This window comes from Thalassophryne amazonica, chromosome 12, assembly GCF_902500255.1.
Source record: "Thalassophryne amazonica chromosome 12, fThaAma1.1, whole genome shotgun sequence".
Classification (NCBI taxonomy): Eukaryota; Metazoa; Chordata; class Actinopteri; order Batrachoidiformes; family Batrachoididae; genus Thalassophryne; species Thalassophryne amazonica.
Window position 1 is genome coordinate 29,962,048 of NC_047114.1, and position 27,567 is coordinate 29,989,614.

The 27,567-nt window shown below is 40.3% G+C and overlaps 1 protein-coding gene across 1 annotated transcript in view; it reads left to right on the forward strand.

The window, feature by feature from the left end:
* Positions 1–27,567, forward strand: part of znf644a (zinc finger protein 644a) — a 90,409-nt gene that overhangs the window by 37,103 nt on the left and 25,739 nt on the right. The window contains exons 2-7 of the mRNA XM_034182729.1: positions 16,824–19,293; positions 19,387–19,968; positions 20,625–20,756; positions 23,706–23,724; positions 25,238–25,264; positions 27,344–27,353. Coding sequence (XP_034038620.1) covers positions 16,827–19,293; positions 19,387–19,968; positions 20,625–20,756; positions 23,706–23,724; positions 25,238–25,264; positions 27,344–27,353 — 3,237 coding nt within the window. The 5' untranslated portion in view covers positions 16,824–16,826. The remainder of the gene's footprint in view (positions 1–16,823; positions 19,294–19,386; positions 19,969–20,624; positions 20,757–23,705; positions 23,725–25,237; positions 25,265–27,343; positions 27,354–27,567) is intronic.

Sequence of the window (27,567 nt, forward strand, 5' to 3'; positions counted from 1 at the left end):
ATGCTCTCACCAAAAGCTGTGCAAGAGGATCTGTGAGATGGAACAGAGGGGGGCCTTTTGTTTTTGTGAAGTGGATGGACACACGGGAGGTGTCTGTATGCTCCACCATCCATCCTGCATTTTCAGGTGAGACAGTGTGGAGAAGGGTGAAGGATAGAAAGGATGGACTGGACTGTGAATGACATACCCTGTCCTACACCTATAGTGCCCTATATTAAAACATGGGTGGTGTCAACCTGGCCAACCACCTGATTCAATACTACTCCACCCTTAGTAAAACTACTCGCTGGTACAGGACCGTGTTGCTGCGCTTCCTTGACATTGCAACCACAAATGCATTCATCTTGCACTGTGAAATGAACAGTGCCAAGCAGGTGTAGCTCATGGCACACAAAGACTTTATGGAGGAGCTGGTGTTAGCTTTGTGGCATGGACAAGGCAGGTGTCTCCCAGAGCAGAACAGAATCACATTCCTGTGTCCATTGCAACAGGCACAGATCCTGGCCAAAAAGCCACCAAAGGCAGAGTGAGGTGTCAACACTGCCTCCAGATGGACAGCAGGAAGAGTTACACGGCCTGGAAGTGTCAAGCCTGTGATGTGCCTGTCTGTCTTGTGTTGGACAGAAATTATTTTTTTTTTTTGAGTGGCACAAATAATATGAGTGGCATCTTATTTTCACATCTGATTGTTTTGTAAATAGTTGTACAAAAACACCTGAAGCATTTCCTGCATTTAATGTAAACAGTTGTGTATAACTTTATTTGCTACATTTGTACATTTCTTTTTTAAATTTACAGGTTATATTTACATTTAAGTGATAAAAGTATTCATTAAACATGTTTGTGGTTTTCACAGTCAAAACCCCAAACTTATTTTCTACTCGGATTTTATATTTTTTGTGTGAATTTAGGTCCATTGTGGTATACTGTGTCAGAATTAAAGGAAAAACTGTAAAGTCACACAGGTGAGGTTGTGCTGAAAAAAAGACAAAAAAAGGCAAAGTAAACACTTTTTAAAGGTAAAACCAAAAGAAGTCAAAACGGCAAATTATACCCTGGACCTCAGAGGGTTAAATATAGGAACCAGCACACTTTGTTTCCACTCCTCAGTCACCCTCTCACTTTCCAAGATTGTATTAAACAATCAGGTTAGAAACTCCACTGCCATCTCTCCTAGAAATTTCCATGCCTCCACTGGAATGTCATCTGGACCAACTGCCTTTCCACTCTTCATCCTTTTCATAGTTGCCCTTACTTTATCCTTACTAATCTCTTGCACTTCCTGATTTACTCTCCACATCATCCAGCCTTTTCTTTGTCACTTTCTTCATTCATCAGCTCCTCAAAATATTTCCTCCACCTTCACAGCACACTCTCCTCGCTTGTCAGCACATTACCATCTGCATCCTTTACCACCCTAATCTGCTGCACATCCTTTTCAGCTCAGTCCCTTTGTCTGGCCAATCGGTACAAGTCCTTTTCTCCTTCCTTACTGTTCAACTTCTTGTACAGCTCACTATATATCTTCATTTTTAAACATCTCTTTTTACGTTACGCCACATTTCTTTGTCTACTTTCTTCATCTCTCCGACTATCCCAGTTCTTTTTCACCAGCTTCATTCTCCTCATACTTTCCTGAACATCTTTGTTCCACCAAGTCTCCTTGTCTTTCTTCCACTGTCTAAATGTCACCCAGTACCTTCCAAGCTGTCTCCCTCACCACATCTGCAGTACTTTTCTAGTTGTCCAGAATTGCTTTCCCTCCATCCAGTCCTTCTCTCACCTGCTCACTGAATTTCACACAACAATCTTCCTCCTTCAGCTTCCATCATCCGGTCCTTTCTTGAGCTCTGACTCTCTTCCTCTTCTTCACCTCTAAAGTCATCCTACAAATCACCATCCTACAGCGGGGTGAAAAAGTATTTATTCAGTCCCTGATTGTGCAAGTACTCCTACTTAGAAAGATTAGAGAGGTCTGTAATTTTCATCATAGGTATACTTCAACTATGAGAGACAAAATGAGAAAAAAAAAAATTCCAGGAAATCACATTGTAGGATTTTTAAAGAATTTTTGTCAATTATGGTGGAAAATAAGTATTTGGTCAATAACAAAAGATCAACTCAATACTTTGTAACATAATCTTTGTTGGCAATGACAGAAGTCAGTTTCCTGTAAGTCTTCACCAGGTTTGCACACACTGTAGCTGGTATTTTGGCCCATTCCTCCATGCAGATCTCCTCTAGAGCTGTGATGTTTTGGGGCTGTCGCTGGGCAACACAGACTTTCAACTCCCTCCACAAATTTTCTATGGGGTTGAGGTCTGGAGACTGGCTAGGCCACTCCAGGACCTTGAAATGCTTTTTACGGAGCCACGCCTTTGTTGCCTGAGCAGTGTGTTTGCGATCGTCATGCTGGAAAACCCAGCTACGTTGCATCTTCAATGCTTTCACTGAAGGAAGGAGGTTTTGTCTTAAAATCTCATGATACATGGCCCCGTTCATTCTTCCCTTAACACAGATCAGTCGTCCTGTCCCCTTTGCAGAAAAACAGCTCCAAAGCATGATGTTTCCACCCCCATGCTTCACAGTAGATATGGTATTCTTGGGATGCAACTCAGCATTTGTCATCCTCCAAACATGACTAGTTGAGTTTTTACTAAAAAGATCTATTTTGGTTTTATCTGACCACATGATATTCTCCCAATCCTCTTCTGGATCATCCATATGCTCTCTGGCAAACTTCAGACGGGCCTGGACATGTACTGGCTTAAGCAGGGAGACATGCCTGGCACTGCAGGATTTGAATCCCTCTCTGCGTAGTGTGTAGCTTTTGTTACTTTGGTCCCAGCTCTCTGCAGGTCATTCATCAGGTCCCTCTGTGTAGTTCTGGGATTTTTGTTCACCGTTCTCATGATCATTTTGACCCCACGGGATGACATCTTGCATGGAGCCCCAGATTGAGGGATTTTATCAATGGTCTTGTATGTCTTCCATTTTCTTACAATTGCTCCCACAGTTGATTTATCCACACCAACCTTTTTTTTTAATCTGCTTTGAGAAAATGTTAGCTGTTAAGGGGAAGCTGAGACTGTATTTATTTGTTTTGTGTGTGTGTTTGTTGCAATCTGTTTTCTGTTGCCCTCTTGGCCAGGTCACTCTTGAAAGAGTTTTTGTACCTGGTTAAATAAAGGACATTGATAGTTGATATGCCCTTCTCTGCAAATGATGTTACATGAAAGCCCATGTCACTGAGCTTTCTTTTTTATTTAATTTTTTTTGACTGACGATTCAATACGCATCTTGATACACTATCAGCGATACGATACAGCGATACATGACGATACTGACGATAAGATGCGATACGATGCACCCCTGTTCCCGATTCAGTGCGATTTGATATGTATTTGATGGTGATTCAATTCCTTACAGTGCGAACGAATTGGTTCCCTCATATTTGGAACCCTTTTCATCACTATTGGAACTTAAACAGTACAATCAATCAATCAATTTTTTTTATATAGCGCCAAATCACAACAAACAGTTGCCCCAAGGCACTTTATATTGTAAGGCAAGGCCATACAATAATTATGTAAAACCCCAACGGTCAAAACGACCCCCTGTGAGCAAGCACTTGGCTACAGTGGGAAGGAAAAACTCCCTTTTAACAGGAAGAAACCTCCAGCAGAACCAGGCTCAGGGAGGGGCAGTCTTCTGCTGGGACTGGTTGGGGCTGAGGGAGAGAACCGGGAAAAAGACATGCTGTGGAGGGGAGCAGAGATCGATCACTAATGATTAAATGCCGAGTGGTGCATACAGAGCAAAAAGAGAAAGAAACAGTGCATCATGGGAACCCCCCAGCAGTCTACGTCTATAGCAGCATAACTAAGGGATGGTTCAGGGTCACCTGATCCAGCCCTAACTATAAGCTTTAGCAAAAAGGAAGTTTTAAGCCTAATCTTAAAAGTAGAGAGGGTGTCTGTCTCCCTGATCTGAATTGGGAGCTGGTTCCACAGGAGAGGAGCCTGAAAGCTGAAGGCTCTGCCTCCCATTCTACTCTTACAAACCCTAGGAACTACAAGTAAGCCTGCAGTCTGAGAGCGAAGCGCTCTATTGGGGTGATATGGTACTACGAGGTCCCTAAGATAAGATGGGACCTTATGGGACAGTAAACACTAACACAACAGTACAGTAAATAGTAACACTACATCACTCTCAATGAGTGACAAAGTGAGTCACTCATTGACAGAGTACTGCCTTGGCAAAAGTAATTTGAGATACTTTCTTACCAGTTTTGCCGGAGCTCGGTTTACAGTCTGTGGCCTTGTAGATACCGTTTAGCAGCACAGCATTCTTCACAAATGACCTGCATCTTGTGAAGTTTCCCATCTTTTTTTTTTTTTTTTTTTAATTTTAAAGCCATAGTATCTCCGAACGCCTGATTTAAATGTTTTAGGTTTGTCAGAAATCTCTTCCGACTGGTTGCAGCTATTGTCGTTGCGGTAGAAATGTGCTTTCTGGCTTCCGCCAGTGTTCAAAACGAAACACAGAGTAGTGACTGTGCATTCAGTGTGCCTTGGAAAAAAAAGTGATGCAAGCATGCAGTGAGTGATGCATCACAATTTCACCTGCCAATTGAATCGATGCACACCGAATGAATCGATTCACTCACATCGGGCACGTTTGTATCTAGATACAATTCGTATCGATTAATCTCCACATGCCTAAAATATAGATATCAACCCCCACCTCCCTGAGGTTCAGAAATAAAACAAAAAGGTCACACAACTATGCATTACCATTGTTCTGTGTTTGCTTTTAAATATAATTATATTGTACATACAAATCCATGGAAATAAAAAGAGCAATTACTATCAGATGAACAGAGCACTTAATGTAAGGGAGAACCTTCAGTGTATTCTGTAAAAGGACTCTAGGACACAGAAAAGACCCTGCTTCTTTTGCCCATCTTATATCTGAGCCTTTCCAAAGCCAAACAGGAAAGCACCTCCTTCAACCACTGTAGAAATGATGGGGATTTATTTGCCTTCCAGTTAAAAAGAACAAGTAATCTGTGTTCAGTCTGTGAACAAGTAATGAAGCGAATGCCAAAGCATTCGCCTGTAAATTTGTAATATTACAGTTCGGGGGTGCTATGCCAAAAATAGCCGTGTGGAGATCAGGAGCCATGGTCTTTTTACACATTGAGAGAATGTATCAAAAATACTGCCCCAGTAACTAGAAAGGGGTAAGCCCAAAACATTTGTCCACTCAGGTTGGGCAATTACCGCACCTCAGGCAGGGAGGGCTTGTGGTGGGAAAAATTCTAGCAAATTTGTCCCTTGAGTAGTGGAGATGAGGAAGTACTTCAGTTGAATTGATCCGTGGCGTACATGTAACAAAGAGGTGTGTATACGAGAGAGATTTCCAGTTTAAACCCCTTATCAAAGTATATATTACCAAGACATGTTTCTTCTCAAAGGGGTCCACCTCTAGGATGTCATATAAGTAAGGATTAAACAACGAGAAGCCGTGCATGATATGGTTTGAATGCACGATGCAGAGTCTAAAACACCACAAGGCGAAGAGAAGTGCATTCAGACCGTATAATGCACAGCTTCGAGTTGTTTAATCTGCTTATACCATGGTCCCACACAGTGAGCTAACACACAAATATTTAAGTTAACAGAACTTGATAAAAATATGTGAGTATTTGGGACTATTTTATACCAGTCTCAAGATATTTTGTCTCCAATGCGCTTACCGAGGGCCAGTCACACCGCACCCCTCTTTGCTGTGTGGAGCTGCGGCCAACTCTGGCAACAGGTCCAGAAACTACGCTCGCTGTTTTGATGCGGAGCGCTCCGGCAGCCTGCAAGGATAGAACCATTCTCTTCTTCTTTCCCGTCTTCAGTCTTGACCAGTTCATCCGATGTTAAATCTTTACACCGTTGCTTTTGCTGTTCTTCTCGTTTGCTCTCCTCCTCTTTCCATTCCTCAGATGTTTTATTTTGGCCAAAAATATTAAAATTCACCTGGAAATCCATGTTTTATCGCGTTTCTGTCATTCACTTGTCAAAACACAGCTGATCTGCGCCAACTGATTTGCGCGTTGCTATGGTGATGACCAGAGCGGAGTGATTATAACAGTGACTTAACTCACCGAACCACGTGTGCGTGCGTATACACGAAAATAATGCATGCCAGTTAGACATGGAATTCTCACTGACCATGGTATAATTGGTTTTTGGGTGGGAGGTAAGGAAACAAGGGAAACACTTTCTCATTGAAACTATGCATTTGAAGATATCTTAAAAAAAAAAAAAAAAAAAAAAGAGTGCTCCATAAATTGTGGCCCTTCCTGATTGCCTCAAATAAGGCGAATGTGCCATTTGTAAACAAGTCACTGAATACATCAATTCATTTCTGTGCCTATATTTGAATGCATCATCCAACACAGACGAAGGACAGAAAGGATTATTCGCTACTGGGGGAAAACAACAGCTGGCCTGTTTTATTTTTTTTTAACGAAAGTTCTTATTTAGCTTAGTTTTAAAGCTTTACAACGTATAATGTTACAATAAATTTGTCTTAAATAACAGCTCTTATAGTGTTACATTTGTATGATGGTATGATTTGTAAAATGTTGAAAGTTTTTATGAATGGTATATTTGAGGGGCGAGGTATGATTATGTTTACAGTATGAATAGTCTTTGTGCTAAATGGACTTTCTTTTCACTTACAAACTCTCTCTTATAGTTAGACATCAACCTGTCCAGGGACTACAGGTGGAAATTAGTATTTTTGCTATAACCTGGCACAGTGCATCTTTCCTGTTTTTTAGGTCAATGTATTATTGTGCACTGTCCCTGAGAAATAAAATCATACCGTACCATGGATAACACAGAACACACACACACACACAAAAATCAGAACAGAGAGAACTTCGCAAATTTGTACATTTCAAATTGTTTCTTTTGGCATCAAATATATAGTGTTTATAGAATAGGAAAAATATATAAATATAAATAAAAATAAATAAATATTAACACCTTCAAGTATTCTCCATTAGCGCCCTTAGCCCGTGATAACCCCCTTTATCTCCTTTTCTTTTTTCTTTCTTTCTCTCCCCTTTCCTTCTTTCTTTCTCTCCCCTTCTTTTTTTCCTTTTTCTTCCTTACTCCCCCTTCTCCCTCTTCTTCCCCTCTTCCCTTTTTTTCCTTCCTCCTTCCCTTCTCCCTCCTCCTTGTCCCTCCTTCTCCCTTTTTCTTTCCTTTTCCCCTCTCCTCCTTTTTTCCTCTTTCCTCATACCTTCTTCTTCCCCTTTTCTACTTTTTCCCCTTTCCTCCTTCTTTCCCTCTTCCTTCTTTTTCTGCTCTTCTCCACCTCACAATCTGTATTTATATCCAGTCATAGTATGTTATCAGTGGCTTCCATCTCTTTCTAAATAGGTCCATAGTGAGATTTAATCTTGCTGTTATTTTCTCCATTTTGTAGACATCCAAAATCCTATCTTTCCAGTGATTTGTTGTAGGTGGATCCGGTTTATACCAAAATACAGTTATTTTCTTAGCCACCAGTATCATTATCTTGAAAAGATACAGTTTTTCTTTAGATAGAAAGTCCCCCGGGAGCAATCCAAAAACAAGGGGATTCCAGTCAATATAGGTTTGTAGAATATTTGAAATTAATTCCTTGATTCCCTCCCAAAATATTTTAAGTTTTGGACAGTCCCAGAAAATGTGAGTATGATCTCCAATTTGTCCACAGTTTCTCCAGCATAGGTTTGTTTTTGATTTATCGAATTTGGAAGTGATAGCAGGTGTCTTAAAATATCGAGTACTTATTTTCCATGAAAACTCTTTCCATGTTGGGCTATTTGTCAGTTTGTGTCCACCTTCACAAATTTGTTCCAATTCTTGATCTTCAATTATTACATTCATTTCCAATTCCCACTTTTCTTTTATCTCTAAAGAATTCCGACATATTTCTTTGTAAACTTTTGTATAAATTTGATATAATTTTATCATATTGTTTATGCTTGAGTGTATTAATGAATAGCATTTCCAAATCTGTAGGTTGTTTATTAAGAAGTGACCATTCTTTATGGGACATTAAATAGCTTCTCAATTGCAAGAATCTATAATAATCTATTGATGTTAAGCCATATTTTTCCTGACATTGACTAAATGATCCTAGTATCTCCCCTTTAAATAAATCATTGATGAAAATTAATTATTATTTTCCCATTTTTGAACCTCTGATCTTGTTGCCCTGGTATGAAATCTAAAATGTCTGTAACTTTCATGGCTCTGGATATTGACTGGGGGGCTTTAATCTTTTTCCTGACAGTATTTAGAACTCTGTGAGTGCACTTCATGTAGTTATTTGAGATTTTAAATTTGTTCCATACCTCATTTGAGCAGAATATAAGGATTGTAATGGGATTTGGGACAATACTTTGTTCTAATGTCAGCCATTGCGTTTTCTTTGTTTTGTTTTAACCATTCCATTGCTCCATTTAGTTGTGCTGCCCAGTAATATAACTTCAAATTTGGTAAATTAAGACCTCCACAAGCTTTACTGCTGGACAGTAAAGAGAATTTGATTCTATCCTTTCTTTTTTGCCATATAAATGTAGAAATCATTTTTTTGCATTTTATTAAATTGGTTTCTGGGATCCAGATAGGGATGGATGAAAATAAATATACAGCCTGGGAACAATATTCATTCTAATTGTTTCGATCCTCCCAAAGAGGGGAAAAAGGTAAAATTGTCCACCTGTCTAAATCTTTTTGAATTTGATCGAGTAGTTTTCCATCATTTTCTTTGTATAGTTGGGGACTGTCTTTGGTAATATTTATTCCCAAATATCGAAAACCATTATGTGACCAGTTGAATTTAACTCTGCGGCGCGCTCTCAGCAGCTGTGGGCGGTCTTTAAACCGGCTGGAGCACTCCTTAATCTGTGTAATCCCTATAAAATCGTCCCTGAAAGCCATCTGAATTTTCCGAATGGTGTCCACCTGGAGGTCTCTGTTTCTGGAAAAAATTGATGCAGCAAAGCTCCAAATCGTTCATTTATTCGCAATAAAAATCCGACGAGAGGGGTGGACCACTGCTCACACAAAGCCTGCTCACAGGCGAATGATGCAACCTACAGGCGTGAAAAAGCTCACGCATGCGCACGAAGGTTCAAGCTTGGCTGATGCAATCACACGTGATTCAAATCCATATGGTTTTGAAAAAAAATAAAAGGTCGGATACTTTTCTAACAGACCTCGTATAGGCCAGTTCCCTGTTAACATCATTGCTTCAGATTTCGATTCATTTATTTTGTATCCAGAAATGATGCCAGTCATGTAAACAGTCTAGAAGTTTTGGTATTGAGGTCAATGGGTCTCTAATGTATAGTATTATGTCGTCTGCATATAGTGACAGTTTGTGGGTCTTTATATGATCTGGTATACCTAGAATTGAAGATTTTCTTCTAATTAATTCTGCCAGAGGTTCTATACTAATAGCAAATAGAATTGGAGATAAGCAGCAGCCTTGACGGGTACCTCTTTTCAACGGAAAACTTTCCGACAAGTGCCCATTAACACATACTCTTGAAAAAGGATTGGAATATAACACTTCAAACCAACTGATGAAATTTTCATCAAAACCCATTTCCCCTAGAACATGCTTTAGAAACATCCAGTCCACTTGGTGAAATGCCTTCTCGGCATCGAGGCCAAGAAGCATTGATGGATGTGAACTTTGCTGTGCTGTTATTGTATTAAGGGTACGTCTAATATTATTTATTCCAAATCTTTTTGGTATAAATCCTGTCTGGTCCGGGTTAATGAGTTTATTAATGATTTTTTTCTGTCTGTTTTTCTGTCTTTTAGACAAAATGGAGCTTAAGATTTTAACATCATTACAGAGGAGACTTATTGGTCTGTATGAGGCACATTGTGTGGGATCTTTACCGTCCTTATATATTACTGAGATGATTGCTTCTGCCCAAGTTTTTGGTGGCTTTTTGACATTTAAGGCATAATTAAATACCCTTTGTAGGAGAGGGACAAGTTCTATTTGAAAACATTTATAAAATTCCCCGGGGAATCCATCCACACCGGGTGATTTATTATTTTTAACTTCCCTATGGTGGATTTTATTCTTCTTTTGTAATGGGAACTACTAATGCTTTTGCCTCATTTTTGTCTAGTTTAGTGAGATTAATTCGCTGTAGAAATTGTTAAATTTTTTTTGATTTATTGGGGATAGCTGTAGAATCATACAATTCTTTACAATATTCAGAAAATGCATTTGCTATCTCCCTTGGTGAAATATATGTTATTTTTTTTTTGATTTGGGGCATGGTCCTTTTGAACAATTCGACTAGCCTGTGCTTTTCTTAATTGAAATGCGAGTAATCTGCTTGCTTTATTTCCTTGTTCATAATATTTCTGATTAGAAAAGCGTAAAGCCCCCTCCACCTTGTGTAAGTCATTCAAATTTTGTCTATATTTTTTTTTATTCTTGTAAAACCATATCCTTATTTGTTCTTTTATGTTCCATTTCTAGTATTTTAATCTGTTCTTCTAATCTTATTTGGTTCCTCTCACGCTCCTTCTTAAGTTTAGAGGAGAATGAGATCATTTTACCCCTCAAGACTGCTTTTGCTGTGTCCCATAGAGTTGAAGGTGAAGTTGCCTCATTATCATTAGTCTCCAGAAAATAATTCAACTCCTCTTTTATATATTGAACTGCCTCTGGATTATTTAAAAGTGACACATTTAGTCTCCATAATTTTAAAGGTTTGTCTTGATCCACGTTTAAGGACATTAAACTGGTCCGTGGTCTGAAAGAGGTTTGTGGTTCAATATGGCAATCTTTTATTATATGAGCTATTTGTTTAGAGACACACAGAAAGTCAATTATTGAATGACTTTTATGAACATTTGAAAAGTAGGTATAATCGCTGACCTTTGGATTTTTTACCCGCCATATGTCAACTAATCCCAATTCTTCCAACATATTGTTCAATGCCTTAACTTTAGATAGTTGGTATTTTTGTTCTAATGGAAATGTATCTATGTAGTGGTTTAAACACAATTAAAGTCTCCTCCTAGTATTATTGGTCCTTTTGAGTTCATTGCTAGAATTTGAGCTATTTGCCGAAAAAAAAATTGGGTTGTCCTTGTTTGGGGCATATATGTTCATAATTGTTAAAGTTATTCCTCCAATTGAACCAATAATAATTATCCAGCATCCATTTTTATCCCTCATTATTTTTTCTGAAACCATGCATAGAGATTTGTGGCATAGTATAACAACACCCATTTTTTTGTAATTTTCATATGAAGCACTAAATACCTGTCCCACCCACTCCCTTTTCAGTTTTGCATGTTCTTCGTGATTTAAATCAGTTTGTTGTAAATCAGTTTCTTGTAGTAACGCGATTGAACAATTTAATCTCTTTGAGCCAAGATCTACTTCCTCTTTATGATGTGGTTTAAACCATTTATATTATAACTTACTATCTTCAGCATTGTCATTATGAAGTAAGAATAGGTCTACCATACGCTGCATGTCCCCTTGTGGGTGCCTCAGCACCATTCCAAACCCCATGAGAGAGAGAGAGAGAGAGAGAGAGAGAGAATTTGTAACTCCTATAATTTCAATAGTTCAAGGGGATGTAGAAGTCTTGCCTTCATTTTAGACCTCCTCAGAGTACGTCACAGGTTTTATGATGGCTCTAATGTCCTCTGTGTTCAGCATTTGTCCAGACTTTTTCTGCCAGCCCCGGGTTTGCCAGCCATCCTGAAACAGTTCTCTCTCTAGAAGATCCCTCTCATAAACCTCTACCGTAATCCCCAGCTCTTTCAGAGTAGGTTTGGGCGTCCAGGAGGGAAGGAAAGATTTTGATACCAGTCTCCAGGAATAGCTTCAGTTGGGCTGGGTATGGTGATTGTGCCTTTATTTTTACACTCCTTGAGTTTTTTTATCACCTCACGCACTTGTTTCCTTTCCTTTGCACCTCTGGAGAAAATTCTTGGTCAAAAAAGACCTTTTTCCCATTGAATCAACATTCTGTTGCTCCCAGGCCTGTCGCAGCACTGCCTATTTCACATTGAAATCCACAAACTAAACTATAATGGACTTCGGTGGTGCCGTCGGCTTTGGCTTGGACACTGTAGACCTGTGCACTCGCTCGATACGAATATCAGTGTCTTCAGGTAACTTTAGTGTCGACTTGAGAAAGTGAGTGATGAACGGTATCATCTCTTTTCCTTCTGAATCTTCTCTTATCTCGTGAAGTGTTATGTTGTTTCTGCGCATTCTGTTCTCCAGGTCATCTTGTTTTGCTGTTAGCTTAGCATCTTTTTTAAGCAGGTATGCTAGCACTTTTTCCTGTCGTATGCCTCGATCTTCATTGTTGTTTACCCTGGTTTACGCAACGTCGATTATTTTTTTCCAGTGTATCGATTCTTTTGTTGATTTCTCCTATTGACATCTCCATGCGCGTTTGAGACTCCTTAATATCTCGTTGAGTGTATCCAGACTCCTCTCAGAATTTACGGAGCTCCATGAGCAACAGGTTTTCTGCCCCGGCTTCGGCTTGTGTTAGGCTAGCATCTAGCGTTAGCTGCTTTTGCGTCATCTTTGTGTCTTCACTTTTCCCTGTTTTAGAGTCTTTCTTGCTCGTTCGTTGTCTAGTAGTCATACTTGTAGGTTCTTTTCTTTTTGTTCACAGTTAAATCGATATTGTAGGCTGTTTCCAAATTCTTAATCGGAGTGCAACTTAGACGCGGTCTTTACTCAGGCATACCGGAAGCAGAATCGCTGGCCTGTTTTAAATCCAAAATGCCTCCTGATCTGAATCCAAATTTTGCATGACATGTATGAATTTCTACTGTTTTAAATAGTTTTCTCAACCAAAAGTACTAAATAATTTTTTTTTATTTAAATGTATGTAATGGCACATGTTTATGAAGTTAACAGATGTTATGAATCAGCAACACAGACCATCATCACTGGACAACTTTGAGGACTTGGACTTTGTTGGGACAACATGTAGATCCATCTCTAATCTGCTGTGGCAACCCCAAGTGAAAACAAGGGAGCAGCTGAAAGGGCTTTCACTGACTTGTGTAGTTGTTTTGTTTTTCTTGCTCTGTTATTCGTTAGAATGGCCTAAGCATGGTTCACCCCTCTAGTTTGGTCTGCTGAGGTTTCTTCCTCAAAAATGCGACAGAGTTTTCTTTATCACTTTCACTGTGTGTTTGCTTAGGAGGGTTGGTAAGTTTAGACCTTACCGTGTGAAGTGCCTTGAGGGAGCTTTGTTGTGATTTGGCGCTTTATAAATAAATTGAATTGAATTCAACAGTTTAATTCAGAAATCAACAGGACTGCACACTTGTGGCATTTGTTTTAATCAGTAGTTGACTCCAAAATGTGCATGCCTCTGTATATACAATAGGGCGTTTGAGCCAGTTAATCAGACTGCTCTCTGAGAACATCCTAAGAATTCGTGGGATCCCCAAGAAGCTATTGGTCATCATAGCCAGCCTATACCCAGATACTGTGAGTGCTGTGTCTAGTAGAGGCAGAGACTCAGAGTTTCTCAAAGTGAAAACTGGTGTTCATGAGATATGTGATCTGCCTCCTACACTGTTCAGTGCTTGCGTGGACTGGGTGTTGGGTGGGGTTGTGTAAACCAGTGACTTGGGTGCTTTTGGTGGGGATAGGTTTACTGACCTAGACTGTGTGGTTGATGCTGTGATCTTTGCAAAGTCGATGGATGCTCTAATTGTAGCACTTGAGAAGCTGAATGAGGATTCAGAGTGTCTGGGTTTGAGAATGTCCTGGATCCAGAATAAGATTCAAACTTTTAAGGACTTCCTGGACTCAGCCATCAGAACTGTATTTGTATGTGGTGAAGGAGTTGAACTCCTGGAGAGACATTCACTTATCGGCAGTGATGTATGTGTCTCTGGATCCTCGACCTTTGAGATCGAGAGGTGCCTGGAAGACCTTTGAAGTCATGAGGTCATTGGACAGAGGTGTTAAGGCCTTTACACACCAAACGCGTTCAGGCCTTAAACACGTCACGCAAATCCAATACTTTTGATGAGAAGCATCATGCTAATGATGCAATGCGGCAAAAAATGAGCTAGAGCAATGCTCCACTGGGAGTGCACGCTGCTGCTTGTTGTCAGGCCACCTCAATCAAAGTTCAGCCCAATACAATTTTTACCACTGCGCGCTGTGACATAGGTTCGCACTTCCAATAGAAACGAGGCATCAGGCCAAAACACGGAAGACGACAGTGCAGAAATGTGTGCCAGAGGAGCATCAGAACTGGTAATTTATGCACTTCAGTTTTCTGAAGAAAATCCTTACATTTTTTTTTACCTCAATATTAATTTCTAGGGATGGGTATCGATAAGATTTTATCTATCGATACCTCTTGTGAATTTGTTGTGTAATAAAAGTAGGCTTTACAGGTTTTATTTGTCAGAGGGTCAAAGAGCTTTTTCTTATTGTGCACCTGCTCTGTGGAACGGTTTTCCTGCGACCATGAGGCACTTAGTCCATGGACATTTTTAAGTCAAGACTTAAAGCCTATTTTTATTCTCTTTCTTATGAATAGGTTTTTTTTATCTGTTTTATTCTTTTACTTCTGTCTTTAATTATGTATTTGAATTTTTTTCATTTTTATTATTTATTTTAATTTTTTATGTTGAACTGTTCTATGTGAGGCTCCTTGAGACGGCTTTTGTTGTGATTCGGCGCTTCATAAGCCGATTAAATTGAATTGAAATTGAACAACATTTTATTGAGTCTTAAAGTAAATAAATATGAAATTGTTTACTGGATCCTTAAACTCTGGACATAATAAACTCTACGTGGTGGATCCTTGATCTCTGGACATAAATAGAAATAAATAAAATCTGTAGTTATTGTCAAAAGCATTTCTTTTTAGACATTATTGGCATGAATGTCTTTCCATACATCTGAGCTGAGCTCTTGCAGCTGGCTGCGCTGCACGTCAGGATATAATTTGTACAGAACGCAGCACATCTCATTTTGGGAGGAAAAAAAAAACGTTTTAGTTGATTGTAGTTTCTTGTCTGTATTATAGCATTTGTAAGCGGTGTCATTTTATTCAAAGCGGCGATTCGTTTTGAAGTTCTTAATTCCGACTGGACTCTGTCTCGGCAGAGAGCCGTGCAGCGTTTGGAGCTGTGCCAACGGAACGGAAGACAGTTCTCGCTTCTTGACTGCAACAAGACATGAGTCCCAGTTAGTGACTTTAATCCACACAACAGTGACTCATGATATTTTAATGGCTTTGAGAGGGGTTAAAAAGCGGACTTGCCGTTTCTGAATAGCAGTGAATCATAGAACCATGAGCCAGTAGATCGAAGCATTGCTTCATTGGTTCACGCTTCAAAGTGGTGTCGTGCTGCAGAAACAGTTGATTACAGAGCCGCTGCAGGGTCTGTAACCAATGTAGAGGAATGATCATTTTCCCGACAAACACCCTCAAAAAACAACGGCCGCTCTGGAAGGACTGATAAGGGAATCGTTAAGCAAAAAGGCTATTGATATTGGTGGATCAAATCATTTGTTAACTATACTCGAAAACAGCCGGTTCTTGATACCCAACACTATTCATTTCTGATTACTGTACATTTTGAAGTTAGTTTCTTACATTAGAAAACTTGCAGTTAATATAGTTTTTTTTTTTTTTTTTAATGATTCTTTAGAAATCTTTGTTCATCTGTAAATTAAAACCAGAACTTGTCTGTTGTTTCAGATGAGATAATTTCTTGATTAACATGATAATGAACCTTGGACATTTATTTTTAGACAAATAAAATAGTATGAAAAGTAATGTGTACATTTTTAAGTCTGGTAGATTTAAAAATTACCAGACTTAAAAATGTACACATTACTTTTCATGCTATTTCAACCAGAAAAAAGACACCATAAATACATACAAATATTTATTATAAGCTCAACAGGAAATGATGTAACAGTGACTGCAGTGGGTCTGTTTATTAGGATTTATCAATGTGGCATAAACCTCTAGATGAAATAATTATTTTAATTCAGCCATTTCAACATTTATTTATGTCCTTATTGACTATGTGATTGCTTTTAATGTTGTAATTGGGACAGAGTAATTACTAAAATGTAAAATTGACTATTTTAGTGATTGTGAATGCTTTGAAATTGTGCACAATAGGGGCGAGGCTTCTACCTGTGCAAGTGTCTTATTGACTGAACTTTGACTTCATGGACATGTTTAATTACTGTGATTGAGCATACAGGTGCCTGAGTGTTGAGAACTCCACTCGGTAGAGAGGGCCAAGGGGATGTCCACATTTCACCTGGTTTAGGCAGATAGATGGTTATTTTAGAGAGGTGGGAGTGGACCTGTTGTTTACCTGGGTAATTTCCATCCAGGACCCGAGGCGGTTCTGTGGTGTTGTGGATGCAGCAAAACACAGCACCACCACCGCATGATCTCAGACTTTATTTTAACTTGAACAACTCCTCATTTGGGTCCAAGCACCCAGCGACGGGTTTGAGAGGACCCTGTTGTATTTCTTTAAGGGTTTGAGAGGACCCTGTTGCAAATAAGTCAAATTTTATTGCTGCAACTCTGCACATACCAGTCTTATTTTTTGTTTTTGTTTTTTTAGGCACAGCCAGACAGCACTGTGCCTAAATTTGAGGAAAAACATGTTTTAAATCAAATATTTGACCTATTGCAATGGTAAATTTTAGAGTAATGTCTAAGAAGAATTTGCTTTTCTTTGCAGGTCATGGCAGCTGAAAAATCATGTCTGATGGGTGTTGATGATGTCGACCAAGATCCAGATCATGACATTAATGCATTAACACTCCTTCATGACTCAGTGAAGACAGCACATGAGTCTGCCTCTTGCACTTCTTTTAGCACATCGTCTCTAAAACAAAGCAGTGTTCTAGATGTTCTAACAAACACAGGTATGTTATCTTCAGTTGGGCTTGGAAATGGACCTTTGTCGCAGCAGGCTACACAGGCTCATGTTCTCAATACCACTGCTATAGAGAAAGAAGAGGAAAAGAGCATCACCCCTTTAAAAACTGTACAGGACATTGACACAGCAGGGATATGGGGCTTTGATACAGAATCCCCTGAGAACTCATTGGATAATTTTGACAATGCCAGTGACCTACATTGGGACCCACAGAAAGAGTTTATGAACTTTCTGTGGGAAAATCCTGGTAATTCCCCTGAAGAGGAATCAAAAGATGAATCCCCCCTTCCCAGCAGCCAAAGGAGAAGGAAGCGTAAAATGGACATGGTTGTCATGGTGGATCCTTCTGAAGACCTTTACCCTGATCTGAGCCACAATTCATCTGACGAGCTGTCGGATGCAGAAGGTCAAGCAGATGCCATTCCTATTAGAAAACTTAAAAAGTCAATTGAGTACTCCAAGTCACCATCATCACCACCAGGGAAGGTGTTGCAGCGTCCGAATGGAGCTGCTAAGGCCATTAAGCAAGTTCTGTACAATTCACCTGCAAATAATTCTCACGATGACAGTAACGGCCATCCACTTTCTCCAGTGAAGGTGAAGCTCACACTAAATTCCCATTTGGAGGAAAAGCCACTGCGCTACCCTTGCTCAAAATGCAAGCTTGTTTTCAGAAAAGAGCATCACTTGCGCCGTCATATGAAGTCTCATGTGAGCCATACAAATATGTCACCAAAGCCTTTTGTATGTCGAGAGTGTGGACAGTCTTTCGTACAAAGCACTTTGCTTATTCAGCACATGGCTGTTCACAAAGAAAAACGAGCTAGACTCGGCGGCAAGCTCAAAGTCAGGAACGACGTGATGAAGAAAGATGCAAAGCTGTTCTGTCCTCAGTGCCCATTTAGTACAAACTGCCCAAACACATTTGTTCAACATGCAAAGACGCACCAGAAAGACAAGAGGAAGTTTAAATGTGACAAATGTAGTTTTGTGACTTTTTGTCAAAACGATCTTAGGAAACACAACATTATGGAGCACACCCTGATACCTGTCAGAAAGCCAAGTCTCAGCGACAACACAGAAATCTACACCTGCAACATTTGTTCCTATAGAGTGTTTAGTAAAAATGTCTTCAGGAAGCACCTCATGCGCCGCCATCAGCAAACATATGAGGAATATGAAGCTGCGCAGCAATGGGAAAAAAACTCACAACCCTCTGAAGAAACTCCCACAGAAGACGCAGAGCTTACATCTAAAATTTCAATAAAGAATCAGATATCTTCTGATCGATCTTATGCACCCGCTGAGCCCAACGACATATCAGACCTGTTCAAAAATAGCAAGATTCAGCGAGGCTTCAAGTCTCAGCTGACGGGATCCAAACTTGATAAATCTATTAATGTTCTCCTGTCCCGACAAAGACATAAGAAAGCTACAGAACAGAACGAAAGTAAAAATGACAGCACATCTGGCACTGATCAGCTGCCAGGAACATTATCTACCACGGTTAAAGATGACTCTTTAGCCCCAACTGGACCTAACTTTCCCTCTGTGTCCAGTGCACATTCACGTTCTGAAAGTGAAACTAATTTAGCTAACAAAGATCTCAACAGCAGCAGTGTACCAAAGGTGAATATGGATCAGTCCATTGTTAAAAAGTCACCCTCTAAAAGAAAAATGTCTACGCCATATCACAACACCTCTGACCAGGACGCCTGCTTCATCTTACCAAAGCCCTTGCCAAATCAGAAGAGAATAAATGAGCAAGAAGAGGAAGATGACAATGACAACAGTACTATTCAGCTTAAGGAAACAAACACCAATCTTTTTGACAAAGATACCAAGCAAGAAAAGCAAAGCATTATTTATACTTATAGCAGAAGAATGTCAATAAGGGGGGCTCTTCAAGCATCTAAGAGGCTGTTTGAAAAAATTAAGATGGAAGGAAATGCTCCAGATGAGCCTGTTATTAAAGAAGAATGTATAGAAACAGAGGTGTTTCAGGAGACTCTGGAAACTAACCCAGTACCACTGAGAGAGTCATTCACAGAAGATTTGTTGTCTGTAGAATCTGACCACAAGAGCTGTCCATACTGTCCTGCAGTCTTTGAATCAGGTGTTGGTTTATCCAATCATGTGCGGGGGCATCTCCACAGAATTGGACTGAGCTACAATGCCCGTCATGTAGTCCCTCCTGAGCAGGTGGCTTGTCAAGATAGGAGGCCACGAATACGTCGGAGGATGTCAGCAATCCGGCGATTAAGAAAAGGTACTTTTCGTGTTCTTACGCTTCTGTCAGTCGCTGTACTTGACAATATTTGTTCTAATATATGTTTCTGATATTCTGTTTTGAATTTGATAGCTTTACATATGGAGTCAGAAACTGAGGCTGTGAAAGGCGTACACTCCTGTCCTTTATGTGGGGACTCTTTTGACAATAGGACTGGTCAATCCAACCATATACGAGGCCACCTGAAACGGCTTGGTAGAACCAGTTCCACAAAGACCAAGTCTCCATTATGTTTACTACGGGAGTTGATGCGTGACAAGAAAGAGGTCCAAAGGGCACTTCAAATTCTGGGGAAGAAACGTAACCATTTCCATTATGGTCCTTCACCAAAGCTGTCCAGTGCTGATTGTCTATCATCACTTCCCGCTGGAATCCACAACAATAACGATATTCCAAACGTGTGTGGGGATGCCAGCCCTCTGGTGGCTACATTTTCCTTTGCAGAGATCGAATCTGAACAAAAGGAGCTAGACACATTGGAGGTCAAAAGTCCACTTGCAGGCACAAGTGCCTTAATAGGAATTTTAAAGAAGAGAAAGTGTCAAGAGGATACCAAACAAAAGGGTTCTCCTCAAAGCGCATCAACAGTTAGCTCAGATAATGAGCAAAGTACAGGATCGAGAGTTGCATCTTCACTGCCACACACGGTATCCGGTAAGTACATTACTCACACAAACAATGCAGCAGTTACAAAATACATAAGCATGTATATAACATGTATTAAATGCATACATTCATAGCAAATATCATACAGCCGCATACTGACTGATATCAGATGGGAAACTGATTTTAGGAATTTTGTCCTTTTTAAAGGACCTGTAAAAGCATTATGTGCATTTACCTAAACATTACTGTTTCCAAATGTGCTGTGTTCCACTGTTTGTTAAATTGATGTGGTGTGTTTGAGTACAGATGAGCTGTATTAACAAAAAACACTAACTACAGTTACCACTGGCATATGCGATTATGTAAGCAGTTACCATTAGCAAATGCAGTTAAGATAAAGGTGTGTGACAACAGTGTTAGAATACTCAGTTTTCCTGTAATACTGCATGAAAGTAGTGAAACCTGTCCACACAACGTCAGGAAGAAAGTGGTATACTACTCATTTAGATGCAATTAGAAATTGCTTAATTAAAAAAAAATGTAAATGAAACATACACTGATTTGTAAAGTTCTGTTAGATGCACCTGTTGGCATTACTGAGTTGAATTTTGAAAGTAATTGTGTGTGTGTGTGTGTGTGTGTGTGTGTGTGTGTGTGTGTGTGTGTGTGTGTGTGTGTGTGTGTGTTTTCTGTCTCTTTAACAGAGAAAGATGGATTCAACAGAAAGGTGTGCATCCATTGCAATGCCACCTTTCATAGTGGAGTTAGCTTGTCTAATCATCTCCGGGCATATGCAAAGCGGAAAAAGGCTGCCGAACTTGAGGGAACCAGTAAGTGTTACCAGCAACATTAGTTAAGCGCATGTTTAGCCATAATTATACTTCAGAAGTCACAGAATGTTCTGTTTCAGGGTTCACAACCATAATACTGTAGGTTCTGAACATGAACATGACCCCCCAAAAGAACTTTGTACTTTTGTACTTTCAAAAGAACTTTGTACTTTTGTACTTTCAAATTCTGATTAATTTGAAAGTACAAATCCGCGGCTAATCCGCTTGTGATTAGCCACGGTGTCACGACTGGTGCTCACCTTCCCACCCTATGCTTTTCATCCTAATGCTCCAGTTACATCTGGGACCACTTTGGACTTTACCTTCCACATCTGCTCCTCTTCCTTCAACTCCTGGTACGTCTTGACTTTATTGTGCTCCTTCTGTGTGATGATATTGTTGACTTGGATTGCCACATCAATCACAACTGCTGTCTTCTTTTCCTTGTCAGCTGCCGCTATGTGTGGTTGGTTAGCCAGCATCTGCTTGGCTGTCTGGAATTTGAAGTCCCACAAGACCTTAGCCCTGTCATTCTCAACCGCTTTTGGTGGCTGAGAATGACCAAGTCTCCCATCACGACTTGGGGACTTTTGATTCTGTACACTATTCCCAACACGTGATTGGGTCTTTCAGTGTACACTGTCCCAGCTTGTTTCTTGTATCCTGCTAATGTGCTGGTGTGTCTGGGGCACATTTGCACAGCCTGCAACTTGGGTCCTGATGTATTCATGATGCTCCTCATCTCACCCTGGATTGTGGCTCTGACACTCATTGATCCTCACCCTGCCTCTCTCCATTGCTCATAGAGCTTCAGGGTGCTGGACGTTGGGTGTAAGACTCCCTACATTGTGAGAAGTTTTTGTGTCTTGACATTCTTTCTCCTCTGTGGCCAGTTTATTATTCCTGCTGGTTATGTGATGACTGGTAGGGTCTATGTATTGATGGCTCAGATCTCATTCCTATCAGTGAGCTAGCTTCTCAGCACCTGTCTTACCTTCTGGAGGTATTTGGCTGTGGACGATCACTTTGCGTCTTCATTATGGTTCCCTCATTTTACAGAATGTTTCAGTGTATAATCGCAATAATTACAAATTGTCCTGTCTTACATTTTTGCAGGGGGTGCATTTTTTTCCCTCTTGGTAAAGCATACCACAGGCTGAATACCTCAGACACACGCGCCAACTTGTCGGTGCACAAAGAAAACCAATTTGAAACACTTTAAATTGCCTGTGTTGTCATTGTGTGTGTATATTTGAATAGTCTTGGAATGCATAACCATCCAAGCTTACCATACCCTTTCATAGTTAAACTGTTAACTTTTTAAGCCAAAACACTTGTAGATGTAAGGTTTGAGATTTCCACTGCCATAAAACATTTTATTCTTGAGCTATGATTACTAAGCATGCACAGAAGACCATTCATCATCACATTATTCAGAAATAACTGACATGAGAATGTGTGCAATATTGCACAACTGTCATTATTGATGCCTTTGAATTTGTGTAATTGAAGGGAAAAATAAGTCCCTTTCAAAAGCAGCATTTTTCTAACTAAAAATTTTATCTTATACGAGGTCTGTTAGAAAAGTATCTGACCTTTGGCCGGGGGAAAAAAACTGGCTTACGTGGAGGGTTGGAAACCTAATCACCCTCGAAGTAGTCTCCTTGGGACTCCACACACTTCTCCCAGCGGTGTTGCCGCTGTTGGAAGCATTCCAAAAAAGCCTCTTTCGGGATGGAGTGCAGCTCCGCCGTCATTGCAGCCATGATGTCCTCCCTCGTCTAAAAACGTGTTCCTTTTAATGGACTTTTAATTTTTGGGAACAGCCAGAAGTCGCAAGGGGCCATGTCAGAAGAGTATGGAGCCTGTGGAACCACAGGAGTTTGGTTTTTAGACAAAAAAGTCTGAATTAAGTTGGAGGAATGTGCTGGAGCGTTGTCGTGGTGGATGCGCCAAGGCGGGACAAAACTCACACATGCGCACGAAGGTTCAAGCTTGGCTGATGCAATCACACGTGATTCAAATCCATAAAGTTTTTGAAAAACATAAAAAGGTCGGGAATTTTTCTGACAGACCTCGTATTCTCATCAATGTACTAATTTAAAAGTAAAGTGTTTATATACACACACACACACACATATATATGTGTGTGTGTGTGCCTCTACTGGTGGTTGGCTCTCACTGCGGTATTGTATCACTTCCTGTTCCGGAGCACAGCGGTGTTTTTCTGTATCTGTTAGCTGTTTAATCTGCGCAGTTAGATTGATCTAGTTATCTAGATTACGATTTGTTTCCCAGTGTAATCTTTACGTGCCTTAACTAAAGCACTCCTGCTGAATCACCTCTAAATTATTTACACATTATTCACTTTGCGTGTTTTTAGGAATCCGCTAGCTTAGCGTAGCTACTAGCTCTTAGCCGATTTAGCATGGCGGCTTCTCCTGTCTCTCCCGCACTTTTCTGCTCTGGGTGTGAAATGTTTAGTTATTCCTCGGCCTCCTTTAGCAGTAACGGTACTTGTATAAATGTAGCTTATTCGTAGCTTTGGAGGCCAGGCTGGGCGAATTGGAGACTCGGCTCCGCACCGTGGAAAATTCTACAGCTAGCCAGGCCCCTGTAGTCGGTGCGGACCAAGGTAGCTTAGCCACTGTTAGTTCCCCCCTGGCAGATCCCGAGCAGCCGGGAAAGCAGGCTGACTGGGTGACTGTGAGGAGGAAGCGTAGCCCTAAACAGAAGCCCCATGTACACCGCCAACCCGTTCACATCTCTAACCGTTTTTCCCCACTCGACGACACACCCGCCGAGGATCAAACTCTGGTTATTGGCGACTCTGTTTTGAGAAATGTGAAGTTAGCGACACCAGCAACCATAGTCAATTGTCTTCCGGGGGCCAGAGCAGGCGACATTGAAGGAAATTTGAAACTGCTGGCTAAGGCTAAGCGTAAATTTGGTAAGATTGTAATTCACGTCGGCAGTAATGACACCCGGTTACGCCAATCGGAGGTCACTAAAATTAACATTAAATCGGTGTGTAACTTTGCAAAAACAATGTCGGACTCTGTAGTTTTCTCTGGGCCCCTCCCCAATCGGACCGGGAGTGACATGTTTAGCCGCATGTTCTCCTTGATTTGCTGGCTGTCTGAGTGGTGTCCAAAAAATGAGGTGGGCTTCATAGATAATTGGCAAAGCTTCTGGGGAAAACCTGGTCTTGTTAGGAGAGACGGCATCCATCCCACTTTGGATGGAGCAGCTCTCATTTCTAGAAATCTGGCCAATTTTCTTAAATCCTCCAAACCGTGACTATCCAGGGTTGGGACCAGGAAGCAGAGTTGTAGTCTTACACACCTCTCTGCAGCTTCTCTCCCCCTGCCATCCCCTCATTACCCCATCCCCGTAGAGACGGTGCCTGCTCCAAAAATGCCAATAACCAGCAAAAATCTATTTAAGCATAAAAATTCAAAAGAAAAAATAATATAGCACCTTCAACTGCACCACAGACTAAAACGTTAAATGTGGTCTATTAAACATTAGGTCTCTCTCTTCTAAGTCCCTGTTGGTAAATGATATAATAATTGATCAACATATTGATTTATTCTGCCTAACAGAAACCTGGTTACAGCAGGATGAATATGTTAGTTTAAATGAGTCAACACCCCCGAGTCACACTAACTGTCAGAATGCTCGTAGCACGGGCCGGGGCGGAGGATTAGCAGCAATCTTCCATTCCATCTTATTAATTAATCAAAAACCCAGACAGAGCTTTAATTCATTTGAAAGCTTGTCTCTTAGTCTTGTCCATCCAAATTGGAAGTCCCAAAAATCAGTTTTATTTGTTATTATCTATCGTCCACCTGGTTGTTACTGTGAGTTTCTCTGTGAATTTTCAGACCTTTTGTCTGACTTAGTGCTTAGCTCAGATAAGATAATTATAGTGGGCGATTTTAACATCCACACAGATGCTGAGAATGACAGCCTCAACACTGCATTTAATCTATTATTAGACTCTATTGGCTTTGCTCAAAAAGTAAATGAGTCCACCCACCACTTTAATCATATCTTAGATCTTGTTCTGACTTATGGTATGGAAATAGAAGACTTAACAGTATTCCCTGAAAACTCCCCTTCTGTCCGATCATTTCTTAATAACATTACTCTGATGGACTACCCAGCAGTGGGGAATAAGTTTCATTACACTAGAAGTCTTTCAGAAAGCGCTGTAACTAGGTTTAAGGATATGATTCCTTCTTTATGTTCTCTAATGCCATATACCAACACAGTGCAGAGTAGCTACCTAAACTCTGTAAGGGAGATAGAGTATCTTGTCAATAGTTTTACATCCTCATTGAAGACAACTTTGGATGCTGTAGCTCCTCTGAAAAAGAGAGCTTTAAATCAGAAGTGTCTGACTCCGTGGTATAACTCACAAACTCGTAGCTTAAAGCAGATAACCCGTAGGTTGGAGAGGAAATGGCGTCTCACTAATTTAGAAGATCTTCACTTAGCCTGGAAAAAGAGTCTGTTGCTCTATAAAAAAAGCCCTCCGTAACGCTAGGACATCTTTCTACTCATCACTAATTGAAGAAAATAAGAACAACCCCAGGTTTCTTTTCAGCACTGTAGCCAGGCTGACAGAGTCAGAGCTCTATTGAGCTGAGTATTCCATTAACTTTAACTAGTAATGACTTCATGACTTTCTTTGCTAACAAAATTTAACTATTAGAGAAAAAATTACTCATAACCATCCCAAAGACGTATCGTTATCTTTGGCTGCTTTCAGTGATGCCGGTATTTGGTTAGACTCTTTCTCCTCCGATTGTTCTGTCTGAGTTATTTTCATTAGTTACTTCATCCAACCATCAACATGTTTATTAGACCCCATTCCTACCAGGCTGCTCAAGGAAGCCCTACCATTATTTAATGCTTCGATCTTAAATATGATCAATCTATCTTTGTTAGTTGGCTATGTACCACAGGCTTTTAAGGTGGCAGTAATTAAACCATTACTTAAAAAGCCATCACTTGACCCAGCTATCTTAGCTAATTATAGGCCAATCTCCAACCTTCCTTTTCTCTCAAAAATTCTTGAAAGGGTAGTTGTAAAACAGCTAACTGATCATCTGCAGAGGAATGGTCTATTTGAAGAGTTTGTCAGGTTTTAGAATCATCATAGTACAGAAACAGCATTAGTGAAGGTTACAAATGATCTTCTTATGGCCTCGGACAGTGGACTCATCTCTGTGCTTGTTCTGTTAGACCTCAGTGCTGCTTTTGATACTGTTGACCATAAAATTTTATTACAGAGATTAGAGCATGCCATAGGTATTAAAGGCACTGCGCTGCGGTGGTTTGAATCATATTTGTCTAATAGATTACAATTTGTTCATGTAATGGGGAATCTTCTTCACAGACTAGAGTTAATTATGGAGTTCCACAAGGTTCTGTGCTAGGACCAATTTTATTCACTTTATACATGCTTCCCTTAGGCAGTATTATTAGACGGTATTGCTTACATTTTCATTGTTACGCAGATGATACCCAGCTTTATCTATCCATGAAGCCAGAGGACACACACCAATTAGCTAAACTGCAGGATTGTCTTACAGACATAAGACATGGATGACCTCTAATTTCCTGCTTTAAACTCAGATAAAACTGAAGTTATTGTACTTGGCCCCACAAATCTTAGAAACATGGTGTCTAACCAGATCCTTACTCTGGATGGCCATTACCCTGATCTCTAGTAATACTGTGAGAAATCTTGGAGTCATTTTGATCAGGATATGTCATTCAAAGCGCATATTAAAACAAATATGTAGGACTGCTTTTTGCATTTACGCAATATCTCTAAAATCAGAAAGGTCTTGTCTCAGAGTGATGCTGAAAAAACTAATTCATGCATTTATTTCCTCTAGGCTGGACTATTGTAATTCTTATTATCAGGTTGTCCTAAAAGTTCCCTAAAAAGCCTTCAGTTAATTCAAATGCTGCAGCTAGAGTACTGACGGGGACTAGAAGGAGAGAGCATATCTCACCCATATTGGCCTCTCTTCATTGCTTCCTGTTAATTCTAGAATAGAATTTAAAATTCTTCTTCTTACTTATAAGGTTTTGAATAATCAGGTCCCATCTTATCTTAGGGACCTCGTAGTACCATATCACCCAATAGAGCGCTTCGCTCTCAGACTGCAGGCTTACTTGTAGTTCCTAGGGTTTGTAAGAGTAGAATGGGAGGCAGAGCCTTCAGCTTTCAGGCTCCTCTCCTGTGGAACCAGCTCCCAATTCAGATCAGGAGACAGACACCCTCTCTACTTTTAAGATTAGGCTTAAAACTTTCCTTTTTGCTAAAGCTTATAGTTAGGGCTGGATCAGGTGACCCTGAACCATCCCTTAGTTATGCTGCTATAGACGTAGACTGCTGGGGGGTTCCCATGATGCACTGTTCTTTCTCTTTTGCTCTGTATGCACCACTCTGCATTTAAATCATTAGTGATCGATCTCTGCTCCCTCCACAGCATGTCTTTTTCCTGGTTTCTCCTCAGCCCCAACCAGTCCCAGCAGAAGACTGCCCCTCCCTGAGCCTGGGTCTGCTGGAGGTTTCTTCCTGTTAAAGGGAGTTTTTCCTTCCCACTGTAGCCAAGTGCTTGCTCACAGGGGGTCGTTTTGACCGTTGGGGTTTTACATAATTATTGTATGGCCTTGCCTTACAATATAAAGTGCCATGGGGCAACTTTTTGTTGTGATTTGGCGCTATATAAAAAAATTGATTGAAATTGATTGTGTGTGTGTGTGTGTGTATATATATGTGTGTGTGTGTATA